Below are 27093 nucleotides of genomic sequence, written 5' to 3' on the forward strand. Positions count from 1 at the left end.
AAAGGCCGAGCACAGGCCACAACAACAGACAACAGAGAAAAGACACAAACCAGTCTGGGATCTGCTGATGGACTGAGCACATAAGGCCTCAGATTCCCATCATGCCTCATGTTTTTGTTTGCCCTGTTTGTGTCTCAGCAGCAGCCAGCAGACTCATTTCTGCAACTGTTGACAATATTTGTGCTATAAATATAAACTGTACTTGGAATATAGTTGTGTATTTCTCAATCTGTGTATTTGTGTTTGTGTTAATGCTTCCCACCTGCTAGGACTGCTAGCAGCAGAACGTAGGTATCCACCGAGTCCCTGTGTCCTGATGCAAATCATTTACTGACTCCAGTGTTTATATCAGTTATAGGACGTACAGGTAAATGAAGTGCATGCTCATCAGACTGTGTGTGTGTGTGTGTGTGTGTGTGTGTGTGTGTGTGTGTGTTGCAGGGGCTGTGTCTCAGGTCTTGGACAGTCTAGAGGAGATCCACGCTCTGACAGACTGCAGTGAAAAGGATCTAGATTTCCTCCACAGTGTTTTCCAGGATCAGCATCTACACACGCTGCTCGACGTAAGTGACAAACCCCCTCACAGCTAAACACACACAGTTAAACACACACACAGGTAAACACACACACAGTTAAACACACACACACACACAGGTGTCTTTCAGTTTTATTTTATAGCACTGGGCTTTCTGCTCTCTGCTTTATTGGTAACTGATGGAGCAGGATACAGATTTGTGGGTCATGGGCTTCGCAAGTTTAAGCAGGAAGTGGTTTCTGTTACAGCTGCTGCAGGTTTTTTTTTTTTTTTAATGAAATATGAACACAGCCGTTAGCATCAGCACAGACCAGAAGCCCGTTAGCATCAGCACAGACCAGAAGCCCGTTAGCATCAGCACAGACCAGAGGACCGTTAGCATCAGAACAGACCAGAAGCCCGTTAGCATCAGCACAGACCAGAGGACCGTTAGCATCAGCACAGACCAGAGGCCCGTTAGCATCAGAACAGACCAGAAGCCCGTTAGCATCAGCACAGACCAGAGACCCGTTAGCATCAGAACAGACCAGAGACCCGTTAGCATCAGCACAGACCAGAGACCCGTTAGCATCAGAACAGACCAGAGACCCGTTAGCATCAGCACAGACCAGAGGCCCGTTAGCATCAGCACAGACCAGAGGCCCGTTAGCATCAGCACAGACCAGAGGCCCGTTAGCATCAGCACAGACCAGAGACCCGTTAGCATCAGAACAGACCAGAGACCCGTTAGCATCAGCACAGACCAGAGGACCGTTAGCATCAGCACAGACCAGAGACCCGTTAGCATCAGCACAGACCAGAGACCCGTTAGCATCAGAACAGACCAGAGACCCGTTAGCATCAGCACAGACCAGAGGCCCGTTAGCATCAGCACAGACCAGAGGCCCGTTAGCATCAGCACAGACCAGAGGCCCGTTAGCATCAGCACAGACCAGAGGCCCGTTAGCATCAGCACAGACCAGAGGCCTGTCAGAGAACTGTCCACACACACTGCACTGATCCCTCTGTGCTGGCCTCAAAGTGCACGTGTTGTTGGTATGTCTGTGTGCAGTCCGGGGCACGATAAGACTGAAGTTTCATGCATTGTCTAATACTTTCCGTCAGACCATGTGTTTATTCCATTGTGGTTAGTTCATCTATAAAAGATGTGCAGCCCACACCAGGCTCCTGCAGAGTAACCACACACGCACGCACACGCACACACACGCACACGCACACACGCTCCTCTTTGTGTTTTCACACTTGTGCCACTTTACAAGACGGACTTGTAAAGTCTGGTCTAACTAAATGTGGTCTTACCTGCCCAGCACAGTGAACTGAAGGCAGTCAACAAAATAAAGGTTTTTCCTACAGCACGTGTTAGTGGACAGTTAGTTGGAGCTTGTGAGTAAATGCAGGTTCTTCTGTGGTGTCAATGCTAAACGGGACTTAGCACTTAGCAAACACTGAGTCTTAGATGAGCTCGAGACTGGAGGCAGCGCGATGCAGGCGGAGCTGTAGGTCACAGCAGCTGTTGTCCCTCAGCTGGTTCAGCACATCAGCACCATATTGGGTCAGAAAGTCCCAGCAGCCGCGGCTGAGAGGCCTGACAGCAGTTTGTCTCTTTATGTTCTTATTAGGAGTCTGTGTTTACTGCTCCTGTAATCCACGTTGTTGACTCTGCTCTGTCTGGGCCTTAAACTCGTCTGTTGGACGACTTCAGCACAAATATTTACAGTTAGAGGAGAATCCTTCTTTCTTTTCGTGTGTTCTTGTGGATTTTGTCACTGATGAGTGTGAGGCTCTCTGTGTTTTCAGTATTTCATGATGTTGACATGAAAATGCAGTTTCTAAAACAGGATGTTTTGTGGTTTCCATGTGTTGCTTCAGTGCCGCTCACTGAGTCACGCTAGGAGGTTTCAGTTTGTTCTTAGACCAGATATGAGTGAGGCTTCTGGGACCCCTCATGGGGCATGTGGATGTTGCAGGGTCAGAGTCTGACACAACTGTCCCAGGGAACCACAGAGAATAAATACAGACCAACTGAGTCTGCACAGCTGGGGCCAGATGTTTAGATGATGCATAAGCTCCAGAACTTACAGTTTCTGGAACAGGACAATAAGAATTTCATTTAGTTTTATTTCTCTTTTTTATTTTTACTTCTGTGCAGCAAACAGCTCATTCTTTTTCTGAAACAGTCAGTTCCTCTCTTTCTGCTGCCTCATGATGATGCTGACTGACAAATCACAGTTTCTGTCCTTCAGTTTGACCTCAGGCAGGTGTAAACCATGGACGTCTCATTGTTTCAGCGTGTGGTTAAAGAGTCGGGGCCTGTGAGCCAGGACGAACAACCTGGACTCACCTCTGACCTTCTCTGTGGTTGTTCATGTTGAATGCCAGTGTCTGTTGTCACTGACCTGCTGGTTCTGCTTCAGACGGAGTAGTTGGTACAATCACCACAGCACAGGAATGTGTTGGTAACATGTCGTGTCAAACTGTTTCCCACATTCAGAAACAGAAAAATATATAAACGACAACATGTCTGTGATGAATTTATCTGTATTTAAACCTCAGGCGTCAGGAGAGGCTGAGGCTGAGGCTGAGGCTGAGGCTGAGGCTGAGGCTGAGGCTGAGGCTGAGGCTGAGGCTGAGGCTGTTATTGATGTGGTGCTGTTGACCAGCTGTGAAATAATAGTTTAATTCAACCTGCCCCTGTAACAAGCTCCTGGCAGCAAAGTGTTAAAAACATTTGTTGGAGATAGTGCAGCTTGTTTTAGGGTTAATTGTGTTGGTTTGCCTTATGTGAAGGCTCTCCCAGTTGCTACAGGCTGGATACGCTGCAGTAGGTTGCAGGACACTGTGTGTGTGTGTGTGTGTGTGTGTGTCTGTGTGTGTGTGTGTGTGTCTGTGTGTGTGTGTGTGTCTGTGTGTGTGTGTCTGTGTGTGTGTGTGTGTCTGTGTGTGTGTGTGTGTCTGTGTGTGTGTGTCTGTGTGTGTGTGTGTGTGCGTGCAGCAGTGTCAGGGGGAGCCTGGGGCTGCAGCTGTCTGCCTGCTCTGAGAGGAGGGGGAGTCAGAAAAGGGCAGCGGAGCAGCCCAGCCTCAGACTGTGGAGGAACAATGGCTCCTATTGTCAGGCCTCAGTGCTGTTCACAAGCAGCACAGCCTCCATCAGTGTGTGAGACCCGCCGAGACACAGAGGAGACCAGAAATCCTGCAGAATGGATGGAGCTGTGTGGTTGGGATGACTTGTGTCTCTGCGTTTTTCTGACAAACCACTTACTGAAAACTGGGTGAGTGTGTTTTTCCCCTGATCCTCTTTCTGTTGTGTTTGATGAGAGAGATACCTCCAGCTAATCTGAAGTCAGCAGGGCATCCCACTGTGTGTTCTGCAGTTTGCACGTTTCCTCCTGGTGAACATCTGAAGATGTTTTTCCATGTGTTCAGCTGTGGTCTGCACAATCTGTGCGTTTTACACAATTTTCTGATTAAACCCGTCTGAGGTCAACTTGTGGCTTTACACTCAACAAAAAGAAAAACTTGTTGACGTGTGCTCTTGAAAGGGTGAGGGTGGATACGTGTGTGTGTGTGTGTGCGTGTGTGCGCGCGCGTGTGCTCAGCAACTGCAGACGCACACACACACATACACACACACACACACACACACATACACACACACACCGAGCATGATTCAGGCTCCAGGTTTATATCGGTCGACTTTACAGTCTTTACTGTTGTTTCTGAAAGAGGGGTATGCAGGTGCACACTTGAGGTGTGTGTGTCTGTGGTGTGTGTGTGTTTCATCAATCCCTGGGCCCTGGTTCTGTTGTGGTTGTGTCAGACTTTCACAGTGGGGACAGATTCACACCTTGAACCTCAACATCCTGCTCCTCCTCTACACGTTTTCATTTAGTGCCACAGTCCCAGCCTGTCAGACAATAACACCAAGGCATCGACTCACAGCAATAAACCAGGAGAGTTTGACAGCTCGTTCACTGCATGAGTTCATGGTTTTATGCTGTTTTCTCCACTGCAGCTCAGCTGTGACGCAAACCACACTGGTCAGTCCATCAGAACTTTGTAAAAACAACTTTAAGGCCCGTGTTCGTGTTTTGACCCTTCGATTTGATTAGAAAGCCTCAGGACGCAGCAGCCAGTCCTCGTGCAGCTGATCCCCGATGTCTCGCCTGCTGAGGCTGTTGCTCCCTCACGTCTCTCGTTGTTTAGGGACACATTGTGAAGGTGTAGTAAGTTTCCTTTGTGTTGTCACATTCCACCTGTTTTCAGCTTTTACATACGTGTCTCACAAACACCACAGGGTTTAATATGTTTTAATTTGGTTAACGCTGTCGGAGAAAAAGGAAATCCAACAGACCCACACACACACACACACACACACACACACACTCTCTGTGGAGAGCAGGTGTGAAAGTGGGCAGCATTTACACTCCCTGTGTTTCATTCTGCGTTTAATGACTTTCTTTCAGTTTCTAGTGCAGCCAAACCCAAATATTCAGCAGGTACTATTCAGACCTGTAGGTACTATCCACCTCCTGTCAGGGAGGCCTTTCCTCTAACTGTGGCTAAAGGGGTTTGTTGGAAAATGTCCAGCATCTCATGTCTGTTGCTGCTGCTGCTGCTGCTGTGAGTGGAAACAGAAACGCTCTGTTTATCTCTGGTGCACATCACATACAAGCACCTGCTGGTACAATGCACAGCTGTTTGAAAGAAAAACGCTGCTCGATCATCACATTGATGTTCCCGTGAATATGATGATGGTTGTTTTGGATGATCACTGCAGTTTGTGTCTCTTGGTAGAAAGTTTGTTTGGGCTGTTTCAGGGCCACTCAGTCTGCAAACATAGTCTCTTAAAAACACCCACACATGAGTTTGTCTGACTGGCTCATACAAGTCGATGCTGTTTATTAGTCAGCTGGGATTTTTAGAAACAAAGATGTAGTGTCTGCCGTCCTTCGATCTGAGAGAACGGCTCCTTTCTGTGGAAAACGTGGCATTGATGCTCTAAAGGAGACGGAGCTGAGATGAGACGAGGACAAATGCAGTGTAAACAGGACCTTTTCAGGTAACGCGGCTCATTACAGTGTTTAAACCTGTGGTTACCACAGCTCACAGTAAACCAGACCCTCGAAATATCCGCTGTGGCTCCAGTGACGCTCGGCAACAAAACAAACTGTTCTCTACTCAGATTTTCCTGACACATCACAGTGCACAACGCCGGGTTTGGTCTGGGCGTCTCTGTTCTGGTTTCATTGGTCTATAAAATGCCTCTTACCTCACTAACACTGGAAATCTAATAAATTCATAACAATGTGTGAAATGAAATAAAACCAATTATGCAAAAGACCAAAACACATTTTTGGACTAGAAATCCTTTAAAATCCTTCTCTCAGAAGTGAAATGTGGATCTAGGCAGAGAGTTTTTTTGGGATGAAACTGTTAAGAATAAAAAATGTAACACATTTTCTGACATATATGATTTTTACATTTACAAACAAATAATGTCAGTGTAAGAAAAGTGAAGTCAGTCAGTCTGATTGATTAATCGATTGACTATTGATCTTTCGTTTCAGCTCTACGATAAGATCAACACCAAGTCGTCCCCGCAGATCCGAAACCCCCCCAGTGATGCTGTGCAGAGAGCCAAAGAGGTGACTGACGACACACACACAGCTGTGCACATCTGCATTAACACAAGCACTCTCTGTCCCTTCACGTCTCTGATAAGGACGTAGTCCTCTCTGAAGGTGACAGGCTTTTCTCTGAAACACTAACACGTCTCCGTATCTGTCCCCGGGGCCTCTTGCTTACTGAAGCTCTAACTCATCACTGCTGTGGATCTGTCTCCGCTCTGCTCCTGCCAAGATGCTGCTGCTGCTCTGTGTGTGTGTAGACAACCACAGGTCCAAAGTACTGTCACAGACTCTGTCCTGGTGTTTGTATTTAAAGATCCTTTCCATATACGGTCGTATGTTGTGACTGGAGCGGTTTTAGACAGAGGACGTTAATACTGGATCGATGTGATCCCTCTACATGTCCACAAACAAACACAAACATGTACGTAGGATCACTGGTGTGTGTGCTGTGGGTGTATCTGGGTGTGTGGGTGTGTGTGTGTGTGTGTGCTGTGGGTGTATCTGGGTGTGTGTGTATCTGGGTGTGTGGGTGTGTATCTGGGTGTGTGTGTGTGTGTGTGTGTTGTGTGTGTATCTGGGTGTGTGTGTGTGTGTGTGTGTTGTGTGTGTATCTGGGTGTGTGTGCAGGCAGCTTTGTTGAGGGAGCAATTAAAGGGTGAAAAACAGTGAGGCAGTGGGTGAGGGCTGGAGTCTTAAAGCCCAGAGCTGTTAAGACAGAAAGGGCCATTTAGAGGAGCTGAACTGTTTTATGTGGCTTTGGTTCACGTCAAAGAGACTTGGCTAATTAACGAGGCTCCGAAAACCTAAATCTGCTCAGTCGGCTTCACGTTTTCCTGCTTCGGTCTTCGTGGACCGGGAGCTTGTGGATGGAGCCACAACAGAAGCAGCAGTGTCTGGCTGAGGGAGAAGCAGCATGTCAGGCCCACAGCTGCAGACCTTTCAGCTTCTCTGTCTCTTAGTAGTTTCCTCCACAGACACCAAGACACTTCAGTGTCTGAACCCTGCTTACTGTACTGTCCGCCGTCGGACTCATGGAGTGATGCTTATTCGGTCCTGGTCTGAAACACGGAACTAAAACAACTTTGCCTGTTTTTTGTTTCTATGTAGAAAAATCATCATGTCGACTCTGTGACTAACTCTCAGCTCTCAGCTCTGTGTGTTGGGAAGCAGAAAGTGCTGATCTCTCCATATCTGCCCATCACCGAGATGTTTCCTGTAACGAACTGACTGTTTAATCTTGGTTGTGTCTTTAGCAGCTTCCCCTCCTCCTGCACTTCCCCTCTGTCTCTCCTGATCCACTCTGGCTCCTGACGTTCTGTTCAAATCAGATCTAATCTTGTAGTTTTCACTCTGGATCTAGATACTAATCTCACATTCATATGGGCCTCACTGATTAAAGGTCCGGGTGGAGTCGTGCTCCTCCCTGACCTCTGTCATCACTGACCTTTACACTCTAAAACCTACAGTCGACAGCCTGTATAACCTTCTGCCTGTGTCTTCCTCCACTTAAGAGTTCCTCCCAAGATGAAGCAAGTGGAGCTTTGAAACATCTGGAATATGTAAGACCTTATCACACGACTGCCATGTTCACTAAACTAGTGGGTAGAAATAAACTTGGTTTTCAAAGTGCTAAACTACTGGACTGAGGGGGAGAATCTATATTCTAATATTCACTGTGCTGAAATAAAAGGTTTACACAGGTCATGTGACATTTGTACACGTCTGAACCGACCACAGAGCGACGCAGACCGGATCTCGTCATCGGGGTCGATTAAAATGCCTGATAATAAAGAAATAAGCTCATTACTGAGGAGCAGGGTGAGTCTTTCAGCGTCCAGCTGCTCCTGGTACTGAGGTTTTACGTGAACAGGAAGTCGTCGGACTCGGCCGCTGATGTGGTTTGGACTTGATGTGGCCACGCTAATTGTGAATATCATTGAAAAGTGTTGATCATAACTTCACAAAGCAGGTCTCAGTAGTAACCTCACACACACACACACACACACACACACTCACTCACACTCACACACACTCCCCCCTCGGAGGCCTCACCTCCACAGTGCCACATTCACCAGTCAGGCACAGCATAACTGGAGCTGACACCGAGTCAAAAGTGCAGGAGGAGGGGCAAAGCCTCGACCCGGTTCCTGCACTCACTGAGTCGCGTCTCCCACTGGCTGTGGAGACGTGGAAGGTGGTGTCAGGGAAAGTTTAGCGGGGACTGTGAGGTTGTTGGGTCCCAGGTGCGGCAGGTACGGCACGGTGCGGCATATGTCGGTACGAGTTGGGTGAAGAAGTTTGGTTTAAACAAATTGTTATGATGACCCTTCTTCTCTCTGCGTCCGCAGGTACTCGAAGAGATCTCCTGCTACCCAGAGAACCACGAAGCTAAAGAACTCAGACGGATACTGACCCAGCCTCATTTCATGGTGAGTCACATCCTGGACTTCCAGACCAGCGTGAGGCTGAGTACAGTCCAGGTTAGACATAACAGACTTTTACATGTCCCTTCATCAGGCACTGCAGGTCTGTAGTTACTTCCTGTTGTACGTTCCTCTGCTTGAGATTAGAGATCACTAAAGTCAGTGGCAGGTTTTCTGAGGTGTCATGTTCTTTTGTTTAACCCAGTTGTGTGTGTTTGCTGGAGGTGGTTTGAGTCTGAGTCCTAATATCTGAGCAGGAAGGGTTAATGCTCCCTGCTAATCCTGTCACATTAACGCTGCCTCTGATCAATGGCCTGCTCAGTATCAGACGGACAGATGGGCGGGTCACGTCAAACAGGAGACAAAGGAGGGAAAGTGGCTCGACTCAAAACAAGATGATGAGGAACAGCTTGTTAGTCGGGCTGAATGTGAGGGAGCAGCGTGAGTGGATGGAGGTCAGGGAGGCGTGTCGGATGCGACGTGTTGTGGCGGGTCAGAGGCCTGGTCCCGGACAGCGCCACAGAGGGACGGTCGGGTTCGACATTCCAGTGGGTTCAAGTGAGGCTTCAGGTGTTGAGATTTGAGGTCATGGTGCCTGAAGGACCACTGCTCTCCTGTGCACATTCAATGACTGGACGGCTTCAGTTTCCTGCTGACCTTGTCTGTTTCCTGTTTTCATCTTCATACTTCAAACATCGAGAGGCGTCTTCTGTCGAGTACGTTGTTTAGAAAAGATCTTCTCTTCAGAGAACTGGACCAGGCCGTTACTTCTTCTGAAAACTTCTGCCCTCTGCTTGTTCTCACCTTCACACTTTTTAATTCTGCTTTTTTTTTTTTTTTTTTTTTTTTTGTGGTTGTTTTTTGGCTTCTCACGTCTGCTCCGACACACACACACACACACGCACACACACACACACACAGCAATAGAGGATTAGTTAACCCTTTCACCCTGCCCTTAACTTCTCTGTCTCACAGTTTCTTTTTAAGGGGGATGTAGTTTGACAGGGGAGTTTGAGACGCTGCCACTGCCTTCATGTCTCTGCTTCTGATCTGCTCTCCTGCCTCGGCTGTGTGTGTGTGTGTTTGCCTGGCGCTCAGGGAAGGCACTGACAGGTTTCCCCTTTGCTGAGGGAACACTCCCGTCTTCTGAAGTTCACTCTGGTTTGTTAAAGTGCCACTCAGGGGCTCGTGTGGCTGTTGGAGCAGCGGAGTGGAGCATCAGTGGGTGCGAGGCACCAGAGGGATCTGCTGCTTTGACTCAAACAGACTGGGGGCTACAGACCAAAGACACCTGTGGAAAAGGGTTTGGGTGGGTCTGACTGGAGAGAGGACTCAGTTCTTGTTCTCTGTGTGGTTTGGTGTTGTGGGGTTGGGTCCAGGTCTGCAGAATACTCCGGTTTCCGGTTGTCACTCCATGTACTGTGTTCACACGTGAAGTCGGGTCCAGGCCTCGCTCTCACTGTGTGTGCATGTGTGACCGCAGGCCTTGCTGCAGGCCCACGACGTGGTGGCCCACGAGGTTTACAGTGACGAGGCTCTGAGGGTGACCCCTCCACCCACCTCACCCTACCTGAACGGAGACTCCCCAGAGAGTGCCAACGGAGACATGGACCTGGAGAACGTCACCAGAGTCCGCCTGGTCCAGTTCCAGAAGAACACGGACGAGCCAATGGTATGGTTTCACAGGGCAAATGCAGCTTTTTGTCGAGACCTTATGATCTGGGTCCTGATCCGTGTGTTTGTGTGTGACCTGCTGCAGGGCATCACGCTGAAGATGAACGACTCAAACCACTGCATCGTTGCCAGGATCATGCACGGAGGAATGATCCACCGACAAGGTACAGCTGACATGCACCGATTTAAAACAGCTTAGACTGAGCATGGAGTAGTTTTTAATAGTGGATGAATAGTTTTCATTTCAAGCTGCATCATTTACGTGGCCCCTCCCTCAGGAAATAAACACATTAAACAACAAACCTCCTCTCAGTCTGTGAACCTACAATAATATATCAATGTAAAAACTACATTTATCTCTTTCTGTCCTGAAAACACATCATTCATCTCGGTAAAGCAGGAGGAGGATGGATCTTTAAATGAGGGGCCAGAATCATTTATTTATCATGACTGCAGCGTACTGGTCATTACTGCCTGTTACTCAGGATGCTCGTCTCTCCCGGTGGTTCTGTGATGAGGACAAAGGTCTGACCAGTCACTTTGTGTCCTCAGGAACGCTGCACGTGGGAGACGAGATCAGGGAGATCAACAGCATCAGTGTGGCCAACCAGACTGTGGAGCAGCTGCAGAAGATGCTGGTGAGATAAGATGAAGCTTCATTAGTCCCTGGACAGGGACTGCAGCTGGGTCTTTACTTTACATGTGTGCATTTGAATTAGCTGACTCATGTTGGTTTGTGACATGGTTGATCCATCTATAGGCCATTTTGTCCAACAGTGACTCATTAAATGTGTTCAAACCTGTAAATATCTGCTGGAAGCTGAACAAAACTAATTTAACCTCGAAATGATTTCAAATAGTCGACACATTTTCTGTCAATCAACTCATCCGTGAATTAAGTAATGGCTCAATGCTCTGTGTGTGTGTGTGTGTGTGTGTGTGTTCACAGAGGGAGATGCGAGGCAGCATCACCTTTAAAATCGTGCCCAGTTACAGGACCCAGGGCTCGTCGTGTGAGGTAACCCTTCCTCCTGCTGCTCGAGCTCCTGGTGTGATACTAACTGCTCGCCTGGTCACTGGGAGTGTGTGTCTGTGTGTGTGTGTAACTCAGTGTGTTGTGTGGCGTGTGTGTGTGTGTGCGTGCGCGTGTGTGTTGCTGGGGCTGGGTCTGATAATCAGCACACCAATTTCACAACCAAGATACCGGAACCCCCTCCCCCTGTGGTCACACCTCTCCGTCTGATCCCGACCGACCCCCTCCCCACAGTGGACACACACTGCAGGGGTGGACAAAAAAACAGAAACACCTCTCAGTCTGGCCCCACCCACCGCAGTCAGAAGCAGCTTTATGGAGCTTATCGTCGACTTCACCCAGAGGTCGTCTGGGACCCACTGAAACGGACTCGTGATCCGGCACATGTCCGTGTGAAAGCTCGTATGTAATTAGATCATTTTGAAACAGCCTGGATATAAAACGGTTTTAAAAAGCAGAGAATCTAAAACTGGTACGGCGTGGTTTCTGTGGTCGTCTTTATTTAGGCTAAAACTCAGTGACGACTCGGCTGCGCTGGACTTTTATTGAGGAAAATCTTTCCCACAAACTACAGGCCTGCTTTTATTTTAGCTGGAGACAGAAAAAGGACCAATAAAAATGTCTCCAAAAGAGTTTTGACTCTTCAGGGCATTTTACACTGGAATTATTAATACGTCCAGACTCTCGTCACACGTTTCTGCTTAGTTTGTATTTATCTGTGCACAAATTCCATCTGAGGTTCACCTCATTTCCACAGTGTTTTTAGTCATTAGTCTGTAAATGAAATGAATTTCAGCTGCGTTGCTGCTCCAGCACACAGCGGCTGCTCTGACAGGTGGTTACTGAGCTCCTGGTGTTGTAGCGCCCCCCTGTGGTGATGTGAGGAAGTGCCTGATAGAGGGCTGCTGCTGCTGATGTTGTCGCCTTTGTCCGTTTCATTGCGTCAGCACTGTGGTGGGTTGCTACTGTTTTCTACACTCACTGCCCAGAGGGATGTATGTGTGTGTGTGTGTGTGTGTGTGAGAGTGAGAGCGTGCATGTGTGTGCGCTGCTGACCTGTGTGTCTTATTTCAGAAAGAGTCCCCCACCACCTCCAGGCAGTCCCCTGCCAATGGCCACTCCAGCATTAACAGTTCTATCTTGGTAAGGACCCCCGCCCAGACAGACCGGTGACCCCCCCACCCACTCACCCACCCCCCTCAGTGCGTCTCATTGGTCACCGTGATGTGTCATGGCGTTTCCACATGCCCGTGTCTCCCCGTCAGTTGAGCCGTGTAGCTGTCCATGTGTCGTGTGTTGTTTCTGTGTGTTGTAGTTCTGCGTTGTGCCTGTTACCGTGGCGGCAGCAGCAGAATGAGCAGTAGGCGGGTCGTCCTGTACTGCAGACCACCCCCGAGTCGCCCCGTGCCCCCTCCCTGCTCGTCTGTTTGAGCCTAAAGGCCCCGTGTCCGATATCTCAGTTAACAAATTGGTGTGCCTCATAAAGCTGCTGCTCCTCGCTGCCAGGGCGGCGCAGGGGACACGCTCCTTCCACTGAACCTGATGGCTCCGGACAGACGCTGTGCTCATGCTGCTTTGCTTGCTCTGTTTGCCTGGTTGCTGCACAGCTTCAACACACTGACCCTTCTCTGTTCCACTTAGCCAGACTGCAGATGAATGTGCATGCTTACGTTCGTCGTGTTGCACATCTGAATGTTTTCCACGTTAGCACAGTTTAGTATTTGTATCGTGTTTAACCCCGTCTCTCTCTGTCCTCGACGCTTTGTTCCACAGGACCTGCCGTCCACCATTCAGCCCAAGGGTCGACAGGTGAATATGAGTCACTCGCTCACTGCTTATACATTACAACGCTTACACCCCTCGGTTTCTCCCCGACCCTCCTCCCTGCTTCACAAGGCTCCTGAGTCAAATCTGGAAGGTTTAGTCACACTGATCCCCAGGCTGTCGCTGAACGGCCGAGCTCAGCTTTCACAGTTGAGGGGAAATGATATTTCATTGATTTGGAGAACATAATCTCTCCCTTCAAACCCAAGAGGTGAAGTCAGACCGGTGTTAATGCAAAGAAACCAGTCTCAATGTGCACGTTTGTCCAGCTGGTAAAGGAAGCACGAGATGCAGAGCAGGTGCCCCCACCCCGTTCTCACATCCTTGTGATCCTCCTCTAACAACCACACCTCCCCTGCACACACACAGTCCACAGTCCTGCAGCCATCACTGTGACCACTTCCAGTTTATCATCTGATGTGGGCGTCTTCACAAGTCCAGTATTTTGGACCCAACCCTGAAAAATTATCAGGAAATTCATTTTCAAGAACAGAGACCTGATCTGAGACCCAAACTGTCAGAACCAGTGACATAGTGACTTTCTCTCTACAGTCCGATGCAGCTGTTCAACCATAATTATTATTTTCTCAATGATTCATTTGAAAATGTAAATGTTGCACTGGAGTTTACCACCAGTCAAAAAACAATTCTCTGCTGAACTGAATGACTGATTATAAAACGAGCAGAGAAAAGCAGCAAATGGTCACGAAGCTGCCTCCAGCTGTTGGTGTTTCTGCTTCAACAAATCAGTTACCAGGTGGTAAATCGTTTTCCAGCCATGTAAAAAAAAACAGGACTGTTGTCCCAGATCAGGTCTCGGTTTCTAGAAGTGAGATCCCCTCCTGACTGTGGTGTCGTCACTCACTGTGTGGATGGTAATAACAGCACAGGCACAGTCATGCAGAGCCTGGAGATCAGCCCTAACCGCCGATCCCCAGACATGAATTCCCACCCGCTGCAGTAACATCTGTGTGTATGCACAGATGGCCGTGAGGACACGTACCTCAGGCCAAATAAACCTTCATTTATAACCATGACCTCATCCCATCACCGCGTCGTCGTGTGTAGTCCAGCATTACCTCAGGGTGATGCTATCCCACTCCTCTAACATGAAACATCATCATCAAAGGGTCTTGTGGTTGTAGATGGTACCAGCAGAGGGCAGCACTTTACTGACTTCCCCCTGTTTCCCTTCATGTTGATGTGACGTAAATGTTAAAAACTGAGGGTAAGCAGTTCTGTCTCATCCTTGTCATGTCTCACCGACCTCCCACACCCCCACTCCTCCACCATCCTCGGTCTCCATGCTGCTGTTTAGACATTGCGTAGTCGTTTTGCTGCATGACGTGTGTGATGCTTTCACATCCTAGATTGTATCCAGACCTCCAATCAAGGACAAAATGTGTGTTAAGGTAAGAGACAGCAGCTCACGTTCACACACAGAGTAGATGGCTGTGGTTAAAAACAGTGCAAGGCAGGATAATGTTGTTCTGGATTAATGGACACATAAACAATGCCTGTGCTGTTAATTACCAGTGTGCTGAGAGGCTCATTAATAGCCCGGCAGTGTCACCAGAGAAAAAGGCCTTCCATGGCAACCAGTCTCCAACCTGGCAACCAAAACGCCCCCATGATTTACCCTCCTGAGTTCACTGCTCAGTACTTCAGTCTTAAAACACCACGTAGCTGTAGTCTGTCACTTCTGTCTTCCCAGTTCTCTGTTCCAACACTTGCATCATGCTCTCCCCTGTGATCTGCTCTTCGTCTTTCGCCACAGATCTACGTGAGAGCCCAGTTTGAATACGACCCCTCCAAAGACGAACTCATCCCCTGCAAGGAGGCCGGCATTCGCTTCCGGGTGGGCGACATCATCCAGATCATCTCCAAGGACGACCACAACTGGTGGCAGGGAAAGCTGGAGAACACAAAAAACGGCACGGCGGGCCTCATCCCGTCCCCAGAGCTGCAGGAGTGGTGAGAGGGAAACGCACTGAGCGATGATAGAGACAGATCGCTGCAAGAAACCACAGCATCGTTAGGCTTTGTGTCAGTAACAAACAAGACAAGTTCAACCTCTGCAAAACCAAATGCATCAATGCTACAGTTCTCAAAGTCAAAGTGAAGCCTGTGGGGAGATCGGGCCGTTCCCCTCAGGGTGACGACAGCCTTCGTATCTCACATCTTAAAATCACCGATTACCAAAACACACCATGTATATTTAAAGGCATCAAAACATGAAAGTGACTCTCACAGTCCCACAACAAAAACAGTCTGATCCACACACACAGTCCGCTCCCAAAATATCCTGGTAAGAAGAAATAGGAACACGTCCAGTTATTTGATCCAAACCTGACGTGACGAGATTTTACGGGAACATGACAACACAAGTACAGGAAGTATGCAGGTTGAGGAAGGCCTTTTGTTTACCTTTGTGTTGTTGTTTGTGTTTGTGTGGAAGGCGGGTGGCGTGTATAGCCATGGAGAAGACCAAGCAGGAGCAGCAGGCCAGCTGTACCTGGTTTGGAAAGAAGAAGAAGCAGTACAAAGACAAGTATTTGGCAAAGCACAATGCAGGTACACAACTCACACAAACACACACACAAACACGCATGTGCACAGGAAACAACATGCACATTTCACTGTTGGTTAGTTCCCCATCACGTCCTAAATGCATGGTGCAGTTAACGCGTTGACATGAGTGTTGAGGGCTTGTGAGCATGTGTGTGTTTGTAGGCGAAAGTCATGAGTAACAGGATCTTGTAGCGTCTCCAGTAGCGGAGCCACAGCCAGGAATGCTGGGAAAAGCTGCCAGCGGAGCAGAAATCTGAGCGCGGGGAGGGAAACGTGTAGGCAAACGTGGGCAGCTCCGTGACACTGACACCGCATTGGAAAACAAATCTCTGCATTTCTAGGCGCAGCCTGCGTTAGTGGATATGCATGTGTGCTTTTGTGTGTGCAGCGAAGTAAAGTTTGTCTCTTCGGTGAACACTGTGTGAAATAAATAAGAGGAGCAGTTTTGTTTAGCAGCGTCAGGACCAGATGTTAGTTTTGAAGCCAGGAGATTTAGAAGTGGTCTGCTCATTAGCTGGAATAACTGACTTTAATGGGGTTTTTTTCTAATTGCCTCTGTGTAATTACTTTCAGACCAAACTTTTATGTTACAGAACAGCAGGTGTGAGGCAGATCATAAAAACTGTCAAAGCTCAGTAATAAAGTGAAATAACTACACCGGCCTCCAAACCTCTTGGTTACTAATCGGGGAACACGTTTCCTGTTTCTGCTCCACATCTCAGAGGGAACCTTTAGCGGCCCTACACTTATCTGGCAGCTGTAGTTACTTTTCAAAGTCAGATTTGTGCATTAAAAATCCTGAATGCATGATTCCAGAGACAGGAACAGATATGACTGTAGCACGTACCTCCAGACTGTGGTGATAGAAGGATACACAACGTCCTTTCTGACGGTGCAGCCCAGAGCAGGCTGGAGGACAGTGTGTCTGTCAGTGTGTGCATGTCTTCCCACCACAGCTTGTGACACAGAACATGCTAGTGCTGAACCAGAGGAGCATGAACGCATGGGATCATCTGCATCTCATCCCTGAACAGAACTGATCCGACTAGGACTCCAGAGTCACAAATGACTCCACAGACAGTCCACTCAGCATCCATTAGTACGAACCGTGGCTGAATGCAGGCATTTGGGGGTATTTCCTGGGAATTCTCGCCAGAATTCAGCTTCGTTCTTGTCTTTAATGATCTGACTCGTGTTTATTCATGTCATACTGGTCTAAAAAGTTTCAGACAGTGGTCAGTACCAGAAACCGTGACCAAATGGGGTCATGTGACTCATAACTTCCCAGGAAATTAAATCCTGTTCAGTGTGTGGTCTGCTGTGTTAACTGGTCTCAGTGCATGTTGTTACCTGACACAATATTAAGTGTGCTGGCTCTGCACAGCTGCCCAGCTGTTCTATCTTGCTGTGCATTCTGTAATTCTGCTGTTGTAACATGTTATGACCCCTCCTGTTCATCTCTCTCGCTTTCTCCTACTGAACGGCCTCTGTGCATGTAAGTAACCACCAGTGACAGCACCCAGCTCTTCTGTCTTCTTCGTCTTCTGTTGATTCTGACCGTGTAGCTGAAACCCGCTGTCACTGCCGGCGACCCAGTTTTGTTTCTGTTGATAAGTTAAAAAAACAACAGAAAGCTGAGACAAAACTGAAGCTGCGTAGCTTAGTTTGTGTGCTGTGATGTTCGTCCTAACCCACTTTCTGATCCATGTCTGGTCCCATCATGACGCCCACAGACAGAAAATCTCAGCCAAACACTTGAGGTCCAGTTACTAACAAACATATCGAGTTGAGCTTATGATTCACTGTCAGTCTGAGCAGCAGCCTGTTGCACGAACAGCCCAGTGACTTGTGGGTATTGTATTTCGCCTGTCAGCAGCCTGACATGGTGTCTACAGGGAGGCTCCTGTTACAGTTGCTGAGGACACACTGTACAGTGAAGAGCTCAAACACGTGACACTCTGTGTACCGCAGACCTCACCCTACCTGTAATCTGCCTCGTTCCTTCTGGGCTGTCTGTTTAGGCCCCTGAGAGTAGACGTTCTGTTTATGCAGAATACACCAGAGTGAAGTTCACCTCTATGTTCTGCTGGGAGAAAAGACGAATAACTGGTGCGGAGAGAGATTCCCGTCGAATTAAAATGATAAGTTGATCAGTGAACAGTACCGATCAGTCAGTACCTGACTGTGTCACCAAGAGCTCTTACAACAGATTATTCCTCTGTTACCTGACGTTTTATAGGTACAACAACAAAATAAGTTGTTGAACCTGTTCTCCAATATGTCCGACCTTAACCAGCCTGTAAATATGAGATAAACCTTATTAATCTGAGCACCAGTTATTCTAACTTTGGGAAGGTTTCATTACTCCACAGATCATCTCAGCTCTTTATCATTTCCACTCACTGTTCTCTCACATCTGGCAGAGATCTTCTTTGTTTCGACAACTTCATCTTCTCTTCACCATAGTTCCCAGATGCCTTTAAGACTCTGTAGCACGACCTGTTGTTTGTCACAGCACAGTCCTCTCCACGTCCTCCTGACCCGTCCCCTCTCTCCCCTCCAGTGTTCGACCAACTAGATCTCGTCACGTACGAAGAGGTTGTGAAGCTTCCTGCCTTCAAGAGGAAAACACTGGTCTTGTTAGGTGAGTAATGTAAGTGTAGCAGAAAGAACATGCCCTGGGTTTGGCTTTGACGGCATTTTAATGAACCACACTCCAGAATCAAGTCTGAATCCTTTCACATCTCAAACTGTATTTCACTACATTTAGCTTTCATCGTTTTTTAGGTTAATAACTGAGAGACGATCAGAGATCAGCACTGAGGACTGCAGCTCTTAATGACAGTTACTAGTTGTTGATTATTGATACTGAAATAACAGCTGGAACACACCTTTACCAAACTACTTAATAATTAACGGAGCTCCTGATCCACATATTGATCTGACGCTGCGGTCGGCCCATCAGTTCTCTGCTACTGTTAAACTACAAAAACACAGCTAACAGTTGGAGAGAGCGCTTTAAACCACAGCTGCGGCACAGTTAACATGAATTAGCTACAGCTGGTATCAGTACCAGGGACTTGACTCATGTTAAGCAGAGAAAACCCCAGGCAGCAAATTACTGATGAGAAACAACCAGAAAACAGTCAGTAAGACATTAGCTGCTGTCAGGGCTGAATGAATCCAGGTACTTTACCAACCAGGCGTCAGAACCCAACCCTGGTCTGTCTTCATAAGTGTTTGTCTTTGTCAGGTGCCCATGGAGTGGGCAGAAGACACATCAAGAACACACTCATAACCAAACACCCTGACAGATTCGCCTACCCCATCCCACGTAAGACACACGATCAAACGCCCTCCACAGACACGCACCTCGACAGGACCACTGTGTACGTCAGGGAACGCTCACTTCCTGTTTATCCCGCCCACAGACACGACCAGACCTGCAAAGAAGGACGAGGAGAACGGGAAGAACTACTTCTTTGTTTCCCACGACCAGATGATGCAGGACATCAGCAACAACGAGTACCTGGAGTACGGCAGCCACGAGGACGCCATGTACGGGACGCGGCTGGAAACCATCCGCAAGATTCACCAACAAGGACTCGTCGCTATATTGGACGTTGAACCTCAGGTGTGTGTGTGTGTGTGCGCGCGTGCGTGCGTGGGTGCACGTGTGCATATTTAGAGACATATTAAATCTGATGCTTGCTCTCCATCAGGCCCTGAAGGTCCTGCGAACAGCAGAGTTTGCACCGTATGTTGTTTTTATTGCTGCACCAACTGTCACACCAGGCATCAGTGAGGTAGGAGTACACCAAACACACACACACTTTAAGGATAAGGCTGGTCATATTCAACATCTTTACATCCTCCTACTAACAGAATGAAAAGAACAAAACCAATGATTCTACTACATATTGTGTGACAGACAGATCCATTGTTGTCTGGGTATTTTTCTTTCAGCACCATCACAGTTGTTTATTTATTTCAGGTTATCAGCTTAAAGTGTGAAAATAGTCCCACGCCAATTCACTACTCAGCAGTGTAAAAGTGTTTTAGGAGATGATTTAACCTTCAGTAGGAACCAGTGGCAGACTGTCCAAAGAAGATAAATATAATTCAATTCAATTCAATTTTATTTGTATAGCGCCAAATCACAATACAAATCATCTCAAGGCACTTTACAAAAACTAAAACTAAAAACCCAACAATTCCCTTATGAGCAAGCACTTGGCGACAGTGGAGAGGAAAAAACTCCCTTTAACGGAAGAAAAAAACCTCCAGCAGAACCGGGCTCAGTTTGGGCGGCCATCTGCCTCGACCGGTTGGGGTGAGTGGATAGAGGAGAGAGAAAAGAACAGCAACAATAAACAACAAATAGACACTGCAGGTTGGTGGGGCCAGTAACTGCACATCAGTGATATACAGCTCCAGGACCAGGGACACCTGCAGAAGGTACAGAGAGAGAGAGAGAGAGGGAGGGAGAGAGCACAAACTAGGGGAGAGAGAGAGCACAAGGTTAGTAACATTCAATGGTGGAATATACATGAGGTGGGAGAGAAGGGGGGGGGGTTAGGGTAGGGGAGCTCAGTGCACCGATGGTCCTCGGGCAGTCTAGGCCTATAGCAGCATAACTAACTAAGGGATGGTTCAGGGTTGCCTGAAGCCAGCCCTAACTATATGCTTTGTCAAAGAGGAAGGTTTTAAGTCTAGCCTTAAAAGTATAGAGAGTGTCTGCCTCCTGAACCCAGCCTGGGAGCTGGTTCCACAGGAGAGGAGCTTGATAACTAAAGGCTCTGCCTCCCATTCTGCTTTTGAGAACTCTGGGAACCACAAGTAGGCCTGCACTCTGAGAGCGAAGTGGTCTATTGGGATAATATGGTACTATGAGGTCTTTAAGGTATGAAGGAGCTTGATTATGAAGGGATTTGTATGTGAGAAGAAGGATTTTAAATTCTATTCTATATTTTACAGGGAGCCAATGAAGAGAAGCCAATATAGGAGAAATATGATCTCTCTTGCTAGTTCCTGTCAGGACTCTGGTTGCGGCATTCTGGATTAATTGGAGGCTTTTTATTAAGATATTAGGAAATCCAGATAGTAATGAGTTACAGTAATCTAGCCTTGAGGAAACAAACGCATGGACTAGTTTTTCTGCATCATTTTGAGACAGGATGTTCCTAATTTTGGAAATGTTGCGCAGGTGAAAGAATGCAGTTCTAGAAATTTGTTTTATGTGTGAGTTAAAGGACATGTCCTGGTCAAAAATAACTCCAAGGTTTTTTACAGTAGTGCTGGAGGCCAGGGCTATGCCATCTAGAGTAGCTATAATTTTAGAAAAGTTATTTCTGAGATTTTTAGGCCCAAATATAATGACTTCTGTTTTCTCTGAGTTTAAAAGTAAAAAGTTACTGGTCATCCAGGCCTTTATGTCAGTTAGACAGGCTTGAAGTCTGGTTAACTGGTTTGTGTTAACAGGTTTAATAGATAAATATAAAATACCACCAGCCTTATCCTTTCAAAATAAAAGACTGACCTTATCTATTCACAAAATGCAATAACTTCTAAAACCGAGTAAAATGTGTTTCTTCAAAGTGGCAAACACAGGATTAAAAACTAGAATTTAAACGAGTTAACAGTCAACCGAAGGAAAAATAATCTGCAATAATTTATTTGAATAAACATTTCAGTCGGTTTTCCAGCCAAAATAATGAAAAATGTCTAAGTCCAGGTGAGCTGATAAAACAGGAGGTGTGATGAAGGCTCTGTCAATCCTAGACTAAACAATCAGTTGTAGGTCTAATAAAAATCTGTTAATACTGAAATATAAAATATTACATCACCCAATTACTATGAACTAGAGATGTGATGTGATTATTTCTATTTTATCTCTGTTTTTAAATTACTTTTGCTACTCATGGATTTTGACGCTGATACTTCAGCTCTTCTACTGCAGCAACATTTTGGATGCAGATACTTGAAGCACAGGATTTTTACACTGTAGTATTTCTACTGTTACTGCAGTAAATGATCAGAGTACTTCCTCCACTACTGCTGTACCATCAGAGCTGCTTACAACTACATTGAAGTGTTATAGGTTAATCTTCTATTGATTCACCTTTAGAGTGGATTAACCCTTTAAAAAAAAGGACACATTTTACATTGTGATGGAGTTATTACATTATTCATTGTTTGTTGAAATTCTCACTGACAAATCCGAACAAATGACATCTTAAATCCTGTGCATTGTGACACGCTGGCATCTCGCAGCGAGCATGTGGCCGGCAGCCTCTCATCCTGTCTGCACTCGTTTATTTTTGCATGCTGCATGCGTTTGTTTGTTGGCGCTCGGCTCAAGATGCCCAGGTGGTGTCGAACGCTGCCAGTAAGTAAAACCTGCCAGGATGGAGACTGTGCACTGTTATTTCTAATTACGTATCCTGCCATATGCTGTTTGTATGGTTTTAGTGGTCAGTGCTGCCTTTTGTGTTTTCCCATTCACTTCCTTTCACTCAGACTCTGCTTAGTAAAGACCCGACGCAGTTAACAGCCACAGTCTAAAGAGGAAAATACACTGGCACGGCATCAAACGATGAAAGTTCAATGGTTTAATTTGCTGTCGACTGATGGATCATAACAGTGTATGACGTTACGTCGACATGGAAAATATAGACCTGCACGTTTTTAACAAATATCTCGCAAGTGCAAATGTGAAGCTTGTGTGCACAGAAAGAAGAGCTGTGCATATGTTTATCATAATATCACCCTCAAACTGTTCGTTCCCTCCTCAGATGTGTTTAATGATTTTCCTCACTCACCACGTCGATTTCCCTCGACTGTTTGGCGGTGGGCTCATGGACGTCTCTGTCAGTAAATGCTGTTGGTTGCTTGCTTGCTAATAAGCACAGAGCGTATTAAACCTGCACTCATTCGTCCTCGTCTGCTATTTGGACTTCTGGAGAAGTTGTCAATCAATCAATCAATCAATCAATGTCCAATCAAACACAAAAACATCCAACAGCATTTACCGTCAGAAACGTCCATGAGCAGTCGAGGGAAATCGACTTGGCGAGCGAGGAAAATTAATAAACACATTTGATAAGTGAAAAAAACAGTGAGTGTGATAGGATAAACATACATCTTCTTTCTGTGCACAAAGCTTCACATTTTCACTTGCTAACTGTTAAAACATGCAGGTCTATATTTGTCACTGTGCACCCCTTAGTTTTAACACTGATATAACACCATATTAGTGTCCTTAATTGCTGACAGCCAGTGTGTTGATGTGCAGTTACCAGGTCACAGTTTTCTTCAGTGAGCTGCTTCTCAAACGTCTAGTAAACAAATAAATCAGTGGTAATCAATGCTGGAGACCAGAGAACGCCGGTTCCAAGGCTCTGTCGCTCCTGCAAAATACATGAAAATAGATTTCTAACACTGGTGCAGGAAAAGCCTTCAGACTGTGGGCAGATAGCAGACATATAATTACACACTGTGCTGCCTGAGTATTTTTAGTAGTTCCAGAGTCTGAGTGAAACTGAAACCACGTTTAAACATGTCCTTTCAGCTGTGTGATCATTGTGGGGGATGTAGTTTGTGTTGGACAGTATGGCAGATAGGTGAGAGGTGTTTCTATTATATCACCAATCTTCCCTCCTAAACAGTAAATACTAAGGACCAAACAACCTGTGTGTGTGTGTGTGTGTGAATGCTCACTCATCCAGGTGGAAGTGCTGAATGTAGGCGACTGGACTTTCTTGAGGTTGTTGAGGACATTTCACCTGTTATCTGAAGCGTCTTCAGTGTTGGCTCCTCGCTGCAGTGACCTACAGATCCTACACTGCTGTTTGGTCCTCAGGGTGGAGCTGGGAACGACATGCACGGGGATATGAGGGATTAGATGTTACAAACAACTGTGCTGAAAGACCAGACCAGTTTCAGTGGTGCTCATAGGGTGGGATGTCTTCAACAACCTGAAGAAGGTCCAGTCACCTGCTTTTACATGACACAGAACAGCAGCACAAGCTGCAGCCTCCAGGATGATCTGAATCAACAGCTCTGAAACAGTCTGAACCCAGGACTGTTGGACTAGACTGTCAGGGGCCCAACCCATGGTCCTCAGGGATTAATGCAGGTGTGTACAGTCAATCAGAAGCTGGAAGATCCACAAAGTGAATTCTGATTGGCTGAACACACCTGGTCCAGGTAGTCAGCAGTGGGTAAGGGATAGTTGGAAAACAAGCAGGGTGATGTCCCTCAAGGACCATGGGTTGCCCACCCCTGAACTTAGTTTCACCTCCTAATAACCTGACACCCAATGATTTTCACCGTTTTTCTGTCACAGTGTTTGACGCCCATCTAGCTCAGTCCTGTATGACCCTCTCTACCTTCAACACTTTTTAATCCTTTTAATCCTCCTCCCCCAGGACGAGTCTCTCCAGCGGCTGCAGAAAGAGTCTGAGATCCTGCAGAAAACCTACGCCCACTACTTCGACCAGACCATCATCAACAACGAGATCGATGAGACCATCAGGCACCTGGAGGAGGCCATCGATCTGGTGTGCACCACCAGCCAATGGGTTCCTGTGTCCTGGGTCTACTGACCTGTACTGGCCTACGACGCCACCACCTGATTCTTTCCTTCCTTCTGCTCTCTGCGCCTCCATCTTCCCTCCAGCAACAACACCTCAGCCACGCTCCCATCATTCCCTCTGCAACGTGAGAAATCAGACCACAGACCGATGGGAAACCTCTCTGCACTGTATTTGACTGAACACCCTCAGCGTACTGTGAAAGCGACTGCAGCGTTCAAATGAAACTGTCCAGCGCTGCACGAACAACCTGCAGCTGCCACTTCAGACTCTCGCCCTTACAGACGACCTAGTCATAGTGTTGTATAAAAACAGAGTAAACCAAGTGAATATTGTCATGTCTGTACTAGCTAGGAGGCAACATTTCTGTAGATGTTTGTTTTAAAGAGACAGTACTGTGTCCACCACCACGACTCTGCCATCGCATTGTAGTCCTGTTGGGTGTTGTCTCATCTGTAGAAAGACACTGTCAGTGGGTATTCTGTCTATCAGCAGCCTGAAGTAAAAGCACACAAGCACACTGCAATGTCTTCTCATCTATAGATCAGATCAGCGGCCCTCATTACTTATTGATTCCTGTACTTTCCTAAGCTGTGACGCTCGGTCACATCCTGTCAGGACTAACTCACTTCCTCTCTACCAGGTACTGTCTCTTCTAAAAATAAAAAATAAAAAAAAAATCCATACATGTTTTAGAGATATGAATGAGGTTACCTTGCATGTGGACATTTGCAAGCTTCCATGCTGTCAGTCAGTCAGTGTTCCCCGTGTCCCTCTGTAAACCTCTGAGAAAGAAAAAAAGACAAAACAAATATTAAAAAACATTCCAGCTGTTTGGCTGCTGCCCAACTCAGCCAAGAGAAGCAAGGGGGGGCAAGAGAAATCCAACAGAGCCGGACGTTGACTCAACACCTATGCACATCCCTTGCATTTCGGGTGACATTTCTAAACCACAGATTTCTATAAAAAAAAAAATTAAAAACCAAACCAGATCAACCATGTAGTGAGAAGTGTTTGTAAATATGAGAATAAAAGTCTGTTTTTCTTTTTGATTTGTCATATACAATAAAGGGTGAATTTACCGTTACTCCTCATTTGCCATTTCAGAAACGTGATGTTCAAGAGTATTAGTGTTTCCGTCGAGTTTAAAAATCAGTGACAGATGAAATGATTTTTATTCTGAAACTGGCTGCAAAGACTGCAAGGGAAGAGGAGGCAGCGTGTGCATCTGAATAACCATGTATATGACTATGACAACTGCCCCTTGTGTAAATGACTCTGCAATGATACAAGTTCTTCAGTATGAACAATTTTTTAAATATATTTCCTTTTATGTGTTGGAAAAACGAAACCTGGAGTGGCTCTTCTTTCTGCTTGGCACATCAGCACGACAGACACATCTCACTCCTAAGATCCAGACTGAGCAGGACCATGAATCAAAGTCCAGCTCACTGCAGGAGAAGTGGAGGAAAGAGAATTATCATCAGCAGTTCTAGCTCCAGACGAAATACACAATCAGCTACTGTAAAATTCTGAGGTGTTCACACTTGACTACATTTCTGAGGAAAATACTGTACATTTTACTTCATTTCAAGTTTTCACATAAACAAATGATCATCTTATGGGATATAATGCATTAACACAGGTTACACCACCCAAGTTAAGCAATTGTACTTCGATTCCTGCTCACATGATGATGCATCAATAATAATAAGCTAATAAAAACTGACAAATACTACTTTTGATACGCAAAATACAATTGATGCCAATACTTTTAGACAAGTGAAATGTAATACTTGTAGTAATGGATGTTTATATTGGGTTCTTTTTGTTTTCACTTAGGACTGCAACTACTGATTATTGTCAGTATTGACTATTCTGCTTTTTATTTTCTAGATGATTCTGTTAATTTTAATGAAATTACCAGCGTCAGAAAATTGTGTAAAAATCTTTACTTCTCTCAGCCTGCACTGACATATTAACACTGATTTATTTTTAATTCAGCAGTTCATTATCATAGCAGACTATTAAATGCTAACATAGCATTTTGCTATTAAAGAAATGATTAATTAAATTGTCTAATCTAATTATCCCTTTAGTCCCAGAGCAGTGTATCTATAAAAATTTATACTTAGCAGATATTCTTTACTGTCCCTGTGCAATTGATTAGTTATTTAAAAACAAAACTACAATGACAAGGGTTCTGATTAGATTTTGATTTGTTTAAGTCCAAACAAAAATGCCAAATATTCCCTGGTTCCAAATTTAGAACAATAGAACAATGAATGAAGTAAATAATCATCAGATTAATCAATGATATTGAGTTGCAGTCCTAGTTACCATGATAAACTTTCCCAGTGAAAAACAAGCCAATACCTATAAACCTGATTTAAGCCCAAAGACGACTGGCCAGACAAATGATGTCCCAGGAGATTGGAAAAGATGAAAATGCCTCAAATATCTGTATTTGTCAAAATAAACAAGCCTAGGAAGGAGAAGCACAGAGCGAGGCCACGGAGGAACGTGATGGAAAGAGGCCATTACATGGAAAATATGGATTATTAAGGGGATGCAGGGTGAATCATAACAAAAACACTAAAAACCTAAAAAGACAGCAGAACAATCAACCACAAAACTGCCATGAAGGGTCAACTAAACTCGATAATTAGTGAACAGAAGAGTGTGGATTAGTCAGGAGAACATGCATAAGACTATGCAAAATACAAAGAAGTCCTGCATTATCATCAGTAAAATGTAAACTTACTTATTCTGCAGGATGATGAGGACACGCATCCAGACAAAAAGGTTG

The 27093-nt window shown here is 46.1% G+C and overlaps 1 protein-coding gene across 7 annotated transcripts in view; it reads left to right on the forward strand.

Annotated features, from left to right (window-relative positions):
* caska (calcium/calmodulin-dependent serine protein kinase a) overlaps positions 1 to 25635 on the forward strand; it is an 83416-nt gene extending 57781 nt beyond the window's left edge. Inside the window, exons 11-28 of one of the 7 annotated variants that reach the window (XM_026296222.2) lie at positions 442 to 563; positions 6103 to 6180; positions 7677 to 7724; positions 8514 to 8594; positions 10072 to 10260; positions 10348 to 10426; positions 10815 to 10900; positions 11212 to 11280; positions 12370 to 12438; positions 13069 to 13104; positions 14490 to 14531; positions 14897 to 15093; positions 15578 to 15693; positions 18254 to 18334; positions 18944 to 19024; positions 19122 to 19324; positions 19413 to 19496; positions 24120 to 25635. In XM_026296222.2, coding sequence (XP_026152007.1) covers positions 442 to 563; positions 6103 to 6180; positions 7677 to 7724; positions 8514 to 8594; positions 10072 to 10260; positions 10348 to 10426; positions 10815 to 10900; positions 11212 to 11280; positions 12370 to 12438; positions 13069 to 13104; positions 14490 to 14531; positions 14897 to 15093; positions 15578 to 15693; positions 18254 to 18334; positions 18944 to 19024; positions 19122 to 19324; positions 19413 to 19496; positions 24120 to 24296 — 1838 coding nt within the window. In that variant the 3' untranslated portion in view covers positions 24297 to 25635. The remainder of the gene's footprint in view (positions 1 to 441; positions 564 to 6102; positions 6181 to 7676; positions 7725 to 8513; positions 8595 to 10071; positions 10261 to 10347; positions 10427 to 10814; positions 10901 to 11211; positions 11281 to 12369; positions 12439 to 13068; positions 13105 to 14489; positions 14532 to 14896; positions 15094 to 15577; positions 15694 to 18253; positions 18335 to 18943; positions 19025 to 19121; positions 19325 to 19412; positions 19497 to 24119) is intronic. The other 6 variants (XM_026296224.2, XM_026296223.2, XM_026296225.2 and 3 more) reach the window with 6 other exon arrangements.
* The last annotated feature ends 1458 nt before the right edge of the window (positions 25636 to 27093 follow it).

The sequence above is a fragment of the Mastacembelus armatus genome, chromosome 21 (genome assembly GCF_900324485.2).
Source record: "Mastacembelus armatus chromosome 21, fMasArm1.2, whole genome shotgun sequence".
Lineage (NCBI taxonomy): Eukaryota > Metazoa > Chordata > Actinopteri > Synbranchiformes > Mastacembelidae > Mastacembelus > Mastacembelus armatus.